The sequence below is a fragment of the Eschscholzia californica genome, unplaced genomic scaffold (assembly GCF_041429995.1).
Source record: "Eschscholzia californica isolate CP2 unplaced genomic scaffold, dmEscCali1.0.p SCAF_1, whole genome shotgun sequence".
Taxonomy (NCBI): domain Eukaryota; kingdom Viridiplantae; phylum Streptophyta; class Magnoliopsida; order Ranunculales; family Papaveraceae; genus Eschscholzia; species Eschscholzia californica.
In genome coordinates this window covers 36900183-36912974 of record NW_028238198.1, presented here as the reverse complement: position 1 = coordinate 36912974, position 12792 = coordinate 36900183, and the positions used below count along the sequence as shown (strand labels likewise).

Genomic DNA, 12792 nt, shown 5'->3' with positions numbered 1-12792 from the left:
TATCTATACAAGATCTATAACTGAGACCAATACAAATCTGTAAACAAGATCTATTACTAAGACCAAATACAAGGATATATATAAATAGGAGTATATAACATTAACAATCTACTGAAAAATGAAAGAATAAATGAAGTAATTCCCTAAACAAACAAATAAAAAAAATGATTTAGACTTGGATGAAGAACTATGCTCGATACTCGAGCCGCCCGTCGCCCGACAACCCGCCTCCTTTAGTGGGTGTGGGCGGGCTTTGGGGAGAGGAAAATTAAAAATTACCCGCCCGATCTACCCGACTACCCTAATAGCCAAAGAAAAGATCTACCAGATCCGTCCGAGCTCGAAGTGTTTTTATCCGTGGGCGCCCATACCCGCCCGATTCCCACCCCTAACTGAGGGTCCCTTTTTGTACGAGAGGCCAAAAATTTCTTTCACATCACCAATGAGAAATTTGAGAGGAAATGAACATGAGACAAGAGTGAAGACTCAAGAGTGAAGACTCAAGAGTCAAGACTAAGGCGGCCCTCAAATTTCTGATCCTAATGGTTATACACACCACAGAAACAAAACAAGTAATACGACAACCTTCATCTTTTAGAAGCCACGAGTTATTTTAAACTACTAAACGATTTAAACCAGTACGAAATCGTCACATATCTTGTCCGACTTCATAGTAGTATAACAAACCACCCAAGACGACTGTGCGTAGACTTGGTTGATATTATTTTCTACTTCCTTCCTTCACACAAAGAGACCATTCTCTCTCTCTCTCTCTCTCTCTCTCTCTCTCTCCTTCTTCATACCCTTAATATTCTTCATTTTCTCCCTCTTCACCACCTTCAAATCTCTCTCTCTCTCTCTCTCTCTCTCTACTTCAGACTGAAACCTTGATTTTCTTTGGGTGGATTCCGCTTTGAAAAACCTCTGCTGAATAAACGTACTGAGTTTTGAAATTGACAATCACAGCTACTAGAATTTTATCGAACTTTGATTTGTTCTTGTTTTCATCGTAATTTGATTTTTAGTGTTTTTGAAATTCCATATTTGTTCGATAGTCCTGAATTCTTATAGCAGTTTAAGTATATATATATATATATATATATATATATATATATATATATATATATATATATATTATATACACACGGCCATGATTCATGAAGTGTTGTATTTGACCTAATTAATGGTGCTACTTCTTTTACTAAGACCATTCCTACCTCATACTTCTCAGCTGCCCTAGAACTAAATAAAATTTCTCATAAATGTGTATCACTTTTGGTGGGTCTGTTTCATTTTTTTAATAAATTTAGTTTTGACTAATGAACAATTGCTTTTTTTTTCATCTTCAAACCGGAATGGACAAAAGACCCCTTGCAAGGTGGATTGTTGCTTTGGATATATTTTTTAGAACTTCTTTCTATTTTATTTTACCTTTGATGCTTATAGTTTGACTGGTAAGTTTTAGATTACAATCCTTCATTATAACAATCTCCATTTCTTATAAACATCTTAGGTCTGGATTATATTTTTTTCTTTACTTGCAGAATTTTGGTATGCACAAAATGAATAGTTCGGAGAACGATGACACACCCATGTTGTTGGATGGTCAGTTTACCCAACATGACAGACGTAGGAAGATTGAACCACCACAGTTCACGGCTCGGACTCGAAGTGCATCGCTAGCTATGTCACCTTACTCAATGTCTTTGAGAAGAGAAAGTGACCTTTTATCTTATACTAGTCCATTGACAAATGAAAAACAAACACCACCAATACATGCTAGTGACCCTTTAAACTCTACGCGGAAGCCTGATAACATTTTCTTAAACATGAAAAACTTGACGATCCCGACTTCCTCTTCCATCTTGGCATTAGAATATTTGCCAGGTGATAGTCTAGATAAAAGGGAGTTCTCGACTAACGATGGTTCTGGTGTAAACGAGCATTTATGGCGGTCTGGGCAATTGGAAATATGCAATGATCCTTACTTTACAGTATGCCCAACATATAATACTCACAAAGTCATACAACAAAAAACTTCAAAATATGAATCTGAAAAAAGGGTAACTCTCTTCCCATCACGGACGTTATTTCTTGTACTTATTTAATGTTCTTGATTCATTCCTTTGTGTTATATGATATTATGACAACAAAAATCATACTGACTAAAGCACTATTAGTTTAGTCTTTGTCTACTTGTTGGATAACATTGCGATTTTCTTCCTAAGCATTTTCACTTGCAGTTGCAGACTGTTCCAGATCACAAAGGCTGGGGAACGAAATCTTTCCTGTATTCATGTATTCATGGTGTCATGAACCCCCATAATAGAGCTATTCAATGGTGGAACAAGTTTTTTGTCTTAGCTTGTTTAGCAGCTATCTTTGTAGACCCTCTGTTTTTCTTGTTGTCGTCCATAGATGAGGTACAATTTGCTAGCCTTTTTTTACAACTACTTTTGCTTGGTTGTCGGATTTGTCAGAGAGGAACCTTTATATTAGCTAGTTACTTATGTGGGTGTATAACCGTATTAGTACTCTCTATGTTTTAAACCTTCAATATTATTAGACATTCCTTTTACCTTCATTATGTAGTTGTTATATGCTAACTGCATACTATTCTTGTTTCTGTGCATTATTTTCTCTATATAAAAGTATAATTTCATATTTTTATCAAAACAGGAACATAAATGTATAATAATTGATCGGCGCATGGCAGTAACAATTGTAGCTGTAAGAAGCTTCACTGACTTTATATACCTTGTGCACATGATTATTCAGGTAAGCTACTATATATTCCGTTATGTTTTTTGTGATTTTCATTGGAGTATCATATCTTACTTCGTTGAACTAACCACATATTCCTTCACTTGATTCCTGACTCATTTCACATGTTGGGGAAAGTTCCAGAAGAAGGATCTCACTTCGTTAACACTAATTTTATTAGAGGGATTGTGGATTCTATTTTATATATTTTAATATTCTCTGCTACAATTGCATAACAAAATTCATTTCATTATTTTTTTAATGTTAGTTGAACTGGATTCTCGGGCTCGTAGACATTAACTATACTAACAAGTAACAATTTGGATGTTGCAGTTTAGGCTGGCCTATGTTGCTCCTGAGTCTACAGTTGTCGGTGCTGGAGATTTGGTTGATCACCCAAAGAAAATTGCTTTGAATTACCTTAGAGGATACTTTTTACTCGATTTATTTGTTGTACTGCCGCTTCCTCAGGTAATTTTTTCTTTATCTGTAATAATTTGATTTTTTTAATCTTAAATTTTCTATATGTCGTTCTATTTTTTGTTGGTGGTTAAGGTTTCAACTTTTCCATATATGCGTAATAAGAAATCCATTATTATGTTGTTCTTCATCAGTACACTTTATGATAATGTTCGTCAAAATAAAAATGAAGTATATCCTCAATTGGTGTTGAACTTTCCACTTGTCATCTCTTATCATTTTCATATTTATTTCTTCTGCAGATTATGATTGTCTTTGTTTTACCTGAGTATATTGGAATATATGATGCAAATTATAAGGAAGATCTCGTATGGGTCACAATTCTTCTTCAATATGCATTAAGGATCTTCCGGTGTTTCCCGTTGCTCGCTGGTAATTCTCCAAGTGGATTCATATTTGAGACAGCATGGTCAAACTTTATGATCAACCTTCTCATGTTTGTACTGGCTGGGCATGTTGTCGGGTCGTGCTGGTACCTTTTTGGTTTGCAGGTCAGTAAAGCTCTTTTATCATCTGAAGTTGCCTGTAGCATTTTGTTTCGTTCTCTGTCCGGTGTTTTGCATGTTATTTTTTAGTTTCTTGGCGTCCAACTCAGAATTGGCAGCAAGAGGTTATGTCGTAGGCCTTCATTACATGGTGCAAGGTTGATCTTAGTTCATATGGGTAATTCTGTAGGGTTTTTGGTATAGGAAGAGCACTATTTAGTAAAGACAGTGCATTAGAAATGTAAATTTATGTATTTGCTCTTCCTTTACCAAATTAGTTTAAGGAGGGCGTTATAAGGATCATTTAATAAATAGTGCCAAAATAGAAGGACTTAGATAAAAATTAATAATAAATCTAATATTTTATTCACTTGTAGTTTCTCTCACGTAAACAACCAAAACCCTAATATCGTCACTACTATCAACATCACCATTGCTATTAAAAAACTTGCAAAATTTACCATCACTATAGTCTTAGTTTCGAGCTTTTAATGATGCCTCAAGATCTCATGAATGAGGAATCACCGTTAATGAAGGAGACAACCTACATCAAGAAAGAAGATTCCTTTGACTTAAACGTAGACATCGACTTAAACGAAACCATCGACTTAAACAAGGACATCGACTTAAACGAAGTTATCGACTTAAACAAAGACATTTATAATTAAGATAATATGTCTCAGGTAAAGAAATATCATTTCTGGTCTTCCTCTATGGTTAAACAAACGTTTTAGGGTTTTAGGTCGTTTTTTTTCGTAAAGAATTTTCGGTTGGATCGACTGAAAAAGACAACAAATTTCGGTAGGGTCGGCTGAAAAGGACAACAAATTTCGGTCATAATGGCTGAAAAAGACGACAAATTTCGGTTGAGTCGATTGAAAAAGATAACAAATTTCGATCGGTCCCGCTGAAAATAGTAATAAATTTCGGTTGAGATGGCTGAAATTAGTCTGTTTTTGCAACCGCTCTGGCCGAATTTTTTTTAAAATTTTCAGTTGTTATTCATGAATTTTATTTAGGCTAAGCGAAATTTCTTTTATGTAAATGTCACTTATATATTTTTCGAGTTACATCCTTGTTTATATTCTTCATTGCAATATTGATACTTGAAATCTTCAAAAGTTACTTTAGTTAGTGTAAAACTCTAAAAATCTATGGAGAAATCAAGCAATAACAAGAATTACAAACTCTCTATAGAGATGAGTATTGTGTTAGTCATCTAGGGTTTAGGTTTCTGTCTCTATATCTCTCTTTTTGATAGAATCAAACAGATTTAGGGTTTTTCCCCTTTTCAGGTGTTTATCTGTCTTCTCTCTCTTCGATTTGATCGAAGGTTTTAGGTCGAACAAGATTCTCTCTTCTCTCTCGAAGGTTTTTAGTAGAACAGGAGGATACTTTCTTCTCTCTCTTTTGGTCCAAAATAGTTTGATGGGAGGGACCAAAGTATAAATTTGAGATATTTAAAAAAAATGTTTAGCCCTCCCTATTCTAAAAAGAGTGCTCTCCCTATCTAATGCACTGCCTTTGCCAAAAAGTGCTCTTCCTATACCAAAACCCTTCTGTAGATGCCCAGCTAATGTGAGGTCATTTGGCCTATCACTTAAGTGCACCTACTCTAATAGAATAGAATATTAGAGCAAGTCTAATCCCAGCCTGTCTTAGGCCGAAAAAACCACTTTTTCACCCAAAATTTTTGGCTTCAGTTCAGCCTCTAAAATTCAGCTCCAGTCCCAGCCTCTCTTGAGGCCGTAAATTTGTTCGTGTGGGAAACGCGTGTGTGGACTTTTAGTCGGTGTGCGAAAAACGTGTGTGATTTTATGTATATATAAAACACGTGTTTGAACTATTTTCGAAATAATATTTTTTTTCCAAGGTTGAAAAATTATTCGGGGACCGACATTTGGTGGGATGTATTTTAATTATTAATATTTAAGTGTTTCTAGAATTTTCAAAAGAATTAAAACTAATTAAAATTACAAATTTATTATTTACATTAAAAAAAATAAAATAAAATAAATGGGAGAAGATCCTAGCCGTTGGATAAAATCCAACGGCTAGGATCACCCCAACATGACCGTTGGGACTCCCCAACGGTCATGTTGGGGAGTCTTCAGTCGCCCTTAATGTTAGGGGTGACTGAAGGAGGAGCCCCAACCTCCGCTCCAAGCGGCTGGGCTTGGAGCGGGTGGCTGAGGCCATAATTTCAAAATTATGGCCTCAGCCGGGCTGGGGCTGGACTTGCTCTTAGAGTTTTTCCTATGTCACTCCTAGTGGGAATGTTTTGAGATGCTTTAAAGTTTAAAATGTACCTGGTAACCGACTGGTTGTAGTGAATGTCACTTTTCTCAGTTCTCAATTACTATAATTAGGTTAAAGCTGGGTAAGAGGCTGAAACTATAATAACGTTTAAATGTTTCTATTAGGGTTATGTATATGGATCGGCCACCCTATCCATATAACCCGGTCGACCAACCCGGCGGCCAAGAGAGAGAACGGTCCCACCGGTCTCTATATTCCAGAAGACTCCGTATTATATTTAGATAAACATCATATACTTGTAATCTTTATCCTAGATTTACCCTAATTGTATTTTATTAGTCTATAAATACCTGTAACCCTCATTGTTGTTAATACACAAGAGAAATATTAATCTCTACCTCTCTCTCTTCTTTACTATTGTGAAATATATTTCTATCATTCGACTAATACTCGAATTATCTGAACGATAATTCTCACAGTTTCCCATCATAAAATATTTTAATGAATAAGTGTCGATCAACCTTAATGTGGTTCTTCTGCTCATCAGAACAGGTTAGTATTATAGTTAACCACAGACTAGTTCTAGTACAACAAGAGTGCATGGGTTGTCTGACAGCATTACAGTTATTATGTTGGCTTAGACTGATAGAATGAAGTGTATTAGTATCTATGGATCCTTCATGACCCGGTTCTACTCGGGTGACCGTGACCCGGTTGACTGTTGTTTAATCTGTATACTATATTATCGTCTTGTTTCTTTTAAACAATGATTATATCCTTCTGAAATTTTTTCAGAGATAAACAGTCAGTTAACTAAAATTCCTGAAATGAAAAACAGAAGGTTAGTACTCTGTTTTTAAATTTCAGATACAAATTGTATCTTTAACTAATAAAATAAGAAAGGGGATAAAGAACAGAAATTATATTAGTTAGAACTGAGGCGAGTGATCTCTTTCCTTAAGACAATAATTCGCCCTGTTTATTGTACCAATAGTATAGGCGATTTGTCTCCCAGGATACAACGGGTTACCTTTTCGGATCGGAGGTACTTAGATCTGAAAACTCTTTCGAACGTCAGTAAGTATTGAAAACTCTTGAATGCCTTAAACTCTCTTAATTCGAAGTGAATTTTGAAGTCTGGTTTCATGGCTTATTTAAAGGTGAGAGGTGACTGTTTGTTAACAGTCACTTTTGGAGGGAAAAGTCACAACCCTCACTTTTGGGGGGAAAAGTCACAACCCTCTTGAAGAAAGGAGGTACTGATCCACGGGTTTAATCTGGTCCGTCGGATGTAGATTTAATCTTGTCCGTCTGATTGCCTTTGGTATTTAAAATAAAACAAAGGCTTCTATGCTCCTAGCGACGATGCGCACGTGCGAAGTGCGAAGTGCAAAGTGCAAAGTGCAAAGTGCAAAGTGCAAAGTGCAAAGTGCAAAGTGCAAAGTGCAAAGTGCAAAGTGCGCCTCTAAAGCGCCCAATGCGCTCATTCGCCCACGCGCGTGCGCGTGCGTGGTTTGCACCAGCGTTGGACCTTTATTTCATTCATACTATAGTATGGGAGAGCAGCTTATTATAAACCCTACATATTCCTTTAACTTACCCGATATGGGACTTTCCTTAAATATTTCACATATTTCCATATTTAAACCCAAACTTCGAAAATTAATATCTTATTCATACGGAATCGGTTTTGAGCAAACCAAAGCTTGAAATTCAAGCCCTCAACGAGACGAACGCAACGGTACATTATTTGAGTTATTTCGACAAAGGGAACCTTGTCAAAAGGGCAAAAAACGCTCCTGCTGGAAAGTCGATTCCAACAATCCCCCACATGAATAAATATTGATCTTTCGAATATGCTGTTAGCATTGCTATAGTTTTCAAACGGAAGTTTGCTGCATCGGGAAAGATAGCTTTTGGCTTTGAATCTTCCGTAGCGAATAGTTATCGGGTTTGCAAAGACTTTAGTGAACATATGTCTTGAACTTAGTCTTATGAACTGCATACCAATGCAATAACTATCACACAGCTAGTTCCTTACTTTCTGTAGTTCTCGGTTGTGTTCATTTCAGCCGTGAACATTCCCAGGTTTTCGTGTGTGTGTTAAAGAAGTCTGCCTTTACGACCTTCTCATAGAACCGGCCTCAGTTCACACACATATAGGTAATTCTTTTAATGGTATCCTGCAATACCATATTTCAGAAGAAATTCTAAAAATTAGTAATTACTGAAAGCCAAATGCTTATCCTTTCTATTTGCAGGCAACACTGATTCATCATAGGAATGGGTAAGAGATATTTCTCTTTCAGTGTTACTATTGAGTCAGTATATAACTTCAGTTTCCCATTGAACCAAGATCTTGGGATCTCCAGTCAGCTTGGTTGGGTTTCCGTTATGACTTTACTCATTTTCATTAGGCAGTAGCCCCATTCCCCTCGATGATGCAATTACCAGCTCTCTAGATAACCCTTTTGTAAATGGATCCGCAATGTTATCTTTGGACTTGACATAATCTACAGTTATGACTCCTTCTGAGAGCAATTGCTTTACGGTATTATGTCGACGTCTAATATGACGAGACTTACCATTATACATTTTGCTATGTGCCTTTGCAATCGCTGCTTGATTATCGCAGTGTATATTAATTGCTGGCACAGGCTTGGACCAAATTGGAATGTCTTCCAGGAAGTTTCGTAGCCACTCTGCCTCTTCCCCTGCTTTATCCAGAGCAATGAATTCAGATTCCATTGTGGATCGAGCTATGCACGTCTGCTTTGAAGATTTCCATGAAATGGCAGCCCCACTTAGTGTAAACACATATCCACTAGTTGACTTACTATCATCTGTATCTGAGATCCAATTTGCATCGGAGTACCCTTCTAGTACTTCAGGATATTTGGTGTAATTCAACCCATATTCCTTAGTTTTTCTCAGATATCTTAGAACCCTAATGATAGCATTCCAATGTAGGTTACTGGGATTGCTTGTATATCTACTCAGTTTGCTAACTGAGTAAGCTATGTCTGGTCAAGTGCAGTTCATTAGATACATTAAACTGCCGATAATTCTAGAATACTCTAATTGCCTGACTCCTTGACCCGTATTTTTCATTAAGTGAATGCTTGGGTCTATTGGTGTACTTGCAACTTTTTGGTCAGTCTTGCAGAATTTTTCTAAAATCTTCTCAACATAATGAGACTGTGATAAACTTATTCCGTTATCAGTTTTAGAAATTTTCATGCCAAGGATGACTTCTGCTTTGCCTAAATCTTTCATAATTTTTAGACAACATCTTCTTAGTTTTATTTATGATATCTAAATTATTTCCCATAATTAACATATCATCTACATATAGACATAGGATAATGCATCCATTTGCGGTGGTCTTAGTATAGACACATTTATCGCATTCATTAATTTTGAAACCATTTGATATCAATATATTATCAAATTTCAAATGCCACTGCTTCGGAGCCTGTTTTAGCCCATAAAGTGATTTTACTAGCTTGCGTACTTTTCTTTCTTGGCCGGGAATGACAAACCCTTCTGGTTGACTCATGTATATTTCTTCTTCTAGTTTCCCATTCAAGAAAGCAGTTTTTACATCTATTTGGTGTATTTCTAAATTATGTATGGATGCTATTGCCAGTAGCAACCGAATAGAGGTGATTCGAGTTACAGGAGAATAAGTGTCAAAGTAATCAAGACCTTCTCGTTGTCTGAACCCTTTTGCTACAAGTCTTGCCTTATACTTGTCGACTGATCCATCTGTTTTCATTTTCTTCTTAAAGATCCATTTGCAACCTAAAGGCTTGCAACCTGGAGGCAATTCTACTAGTTCCCAAGTGTGATTATTCATGATGGACGTAATCTCATCGTTTACAGCTTCCTTCCAGAAGGAAGCTTCTGGGCTTCTCATAGCTTCTACAAATGACTGTGGATCATTTTCCAATAGATATGTTAGAAAATCGGGACCAAAGGTTTTTGCCACCTTTGTCCGTTTACTTTTTCGAGGTTCTTCAGTTTCTAACTCGGGTTCAATCTCTTGAAGTGTTTCTTTTTCTAACTCAGATTCATCTTTGTTAGATGCTTCTACCACTTCAGTCTCATCACGTTTTCTTTTTAATGAGGAGCTATCTGAATTCGTTTTGTATGGAAACGTATTTTCAAAGAATTCAGCATCTCTGGATTCCAATATAGTGTTTATCTGTATATCCGGAATCGCAGATTTGTGTACCAAGAATCTATAGGCACTGCTATTTATGGCACGTCCTATAAAGATACAATCTACTGTTTTTGGTCCTATTTTGACTCTTTTAGGAGGAGGGACCATCACCTTAGCAAAGCACCCCCCACACTTTGATGTATTTAAACGACGGTGGTCTTCCTTTCCACATCTCATATGGTATTTTACCTGTTGTCTTATGAGGCAATTTATTTAATATGTAATTTGCTGAAAGAATAGCTTCCCCCCACAAGTTTTGGGGTAGTCCAGAACTTATTAGCATAGCATTCATCATTTCTTTTAAAGTTCGATTCTTACGTTCAGCTATACCATTTTGTTGGGGTGAGTAAGGGGCAGTAGTTTCATGAATAATGCCACTTTTGGCACAAATTTCAGCAAATGGTGACTCATATTCACCACCTCTGTCACTTCTTAAAGCTTTGATCTTTTTGTTTATTTGATTTTCAACTTCATTCTTATAAAGTTCAAATTTCTCAATCGCCTCATCTTTACTTCTCAATAAGTAAACATGACAATACCTTGTACAGTCATCGATGAAGGTTATAAAGTACTTTTTTCCTCCTCTTGTCTGGACCATTTTTAAGTCACATAGATCACTATGTACTAAGTCTAATGGTTCTGTTATTCTTTCAATTGAATGGAACGGTTTCTTAGATAATTTGGATTCTATGCATACATGACATTTTGTTTTAGAGTCTGTATTAAATTTCGGGATTAGGTTCATGTGCATTAACTTCTTCAGAGAGTTATGGTGAACATGACCTAACCTTTCATGCCAAATTTCACAAGAGTCCACAATGTAAGCAGAACTAATATCATTATTAATATTCTTAGGAGTTACAGTCATAACGTTTAACTTAAATAACCCCCCAGTACAATATCCCTTCCCTACATACATTTCATTCTTAGAAAGTACAAACTTATCAGAAACAAAAACAAGTTTAAAACCGTTCTTGCTAAGTAGAGACCCAGAGACAAGATTCTTTCGAACATCGGGGGCATGCAGTACATTGTTCAAAGTTACTTCTTTTCCAGAAGTAAATTTCAGAATAACCTTTCCTTTTCCCACGGCCTTGGAGGTGGCGTCATTTCCCATGAATAAAGTTTCTCCTCCATTTATTTCGGTATAGTTTGAGAAAAGATTTTTGTCGGCACAGATGTGCCTTGTTGCTCCCGTATCAACCCACCATTCCATAGAATTTGCGACGAGATTTACTTCAGAAATCATAGAACACAAATTAAGTTTCTGAAATTTTTCAGAAATGTCTTCTACTCCCGTCACCATAGCACATAAATTTTCGGGCTCATTATCTTCTACTACAGAAGCTTGATTCTTTGCCTTGATTTTTCCTTTTGACTTCTTATATTTCTTGACTTTGTCGTTTTTCGAACGACAATCTTTTGCAAGATGTCCTCTCTTGCCACAAGTGTAGCAGTCACCTTCAAACTTTCGTTTATTTGACTTACCTGTGGCTGCTTCTTAACTAGGAGGACGTTGACGCTTTTGGTTGGGTGTGGAACCACCCTCAATCATATTAAACTTGGAATCAGATGAAGACTTTTCATTTTTCTTTTCTGCAACTCTACTGTCCTCTTCCACTCGGAGTTTTAGAATTAACTCCTCAAGGGACATGTCTTTATTTTTGTGACGTAAATAATTTTTGAAATCTTTCCATCCAGGAGGTAATTTTTCTATCATAGCCCTGACCTGGAAAGCTTCATTTGTAACCATATGTTCTGATTTTAATTCTTGTAGTATGAGTTGGAATTCCTGAACTTGTAACATTACTGACTTTATGTCAGTCATCTTAAATTCAAGAAATCTCCCTACTATGAATTTTTTCACTCCAGCAGTCTCAGTTTTATATTTATTTGCTAGAGTTTCCCATAATTCCTTTGCAGTATCCATAACATAATAAATATTATACAACCCATTATCTAAGGAATTAAGGATATAATTTTTGCATAGAAAATCAGAATGTTTCCATGCTTCGATTGCTGATACGTGTTGAACATCACCATGTTCGTTCAACACAGGCTTGCTTTCTGTTAAATATTTGACAAACCCAAGGGTAGTCAGATAAAACAACATTTTCTGTTGCCAGCGTTTGAAATCAATCCCGCAGAACTTCTAGGGTTTTTCAGCATGAGTGGTTGGACCAACTGATTTCATTCCTGACTCAACATTGCTTGCCATTTTTTCTGAAAAACAGAATACACCTTTCAGTATACAAATCAAAATAAATTTATTGTCTTAAGATTGTTGTTTAATCTGTATACTATATTATCGTCTTGTTTCTTTTAAACAATGATAATATACTTCTGAAATTTTTCAGAGATAAACAGTCAGTTAACTAAAATTGCTTAAATGAAAAACAGAAGGTTAGTACTCTGTTTTAAAATTTCAGATACAAATTGTATCTTTAACTAATAAAATAAGAAAGGGGATAAAGAACAGAAATTATATTAGTTAGAACCGAGGCGAGTGATCTCTTTCCCTAAGACAATAATTCGCCTTGTTTATTGTACCAACAGTATAGGCGATTTGTCTCCCAGGAT

The 12792-nt window shown here is 36.1% G+C and overlaps 1 protein-coding gene across 2 annotated transcripts in view; it reads left to right on the top strand.

Annotated features, from left to right (window-relative positions):
• The first annotated feature begins 579 nt into the window (after positions 1–579).
• LOC147566506 (putative cyclic nucleotide-gated ion channel 20, chloroplastic) overlaps positions 580–12792 on the top strand; it is a 29968-nt gene continuing 17755 nt past the window's right edge. The window contains exons 1-7 of one of the 2 annotated variants that reach the window (XM_086653003.1): positions 580–937; positions 1367–1454; positions 1545–2063; positions 2244–2423; positions 2680–2778; positions 3097–3234; positions 3486–3734. In XM_086653003.1, coding sequence (XP_086509129.1) covers positions 1554–2063; positions 2244–2423; positions 2680–2778; positions 3097–3234; positions 3486–3734 — 1176 coding nt within the window. In that variant the 5' untranslated portion in view covers positions 580–937; positions 1367–1454; positions 1545–1553. Of the gene's footprint in view, positions 938–1276; positions 1455–1544; positions 2064–2243; positions 2424–2679; positions 2779–3096; positions 3235–3485; positions 3735–12792 lie in introns of those variants that run through there. The other variant, XM_086653004.1, reaches the window with a different exon arrangement.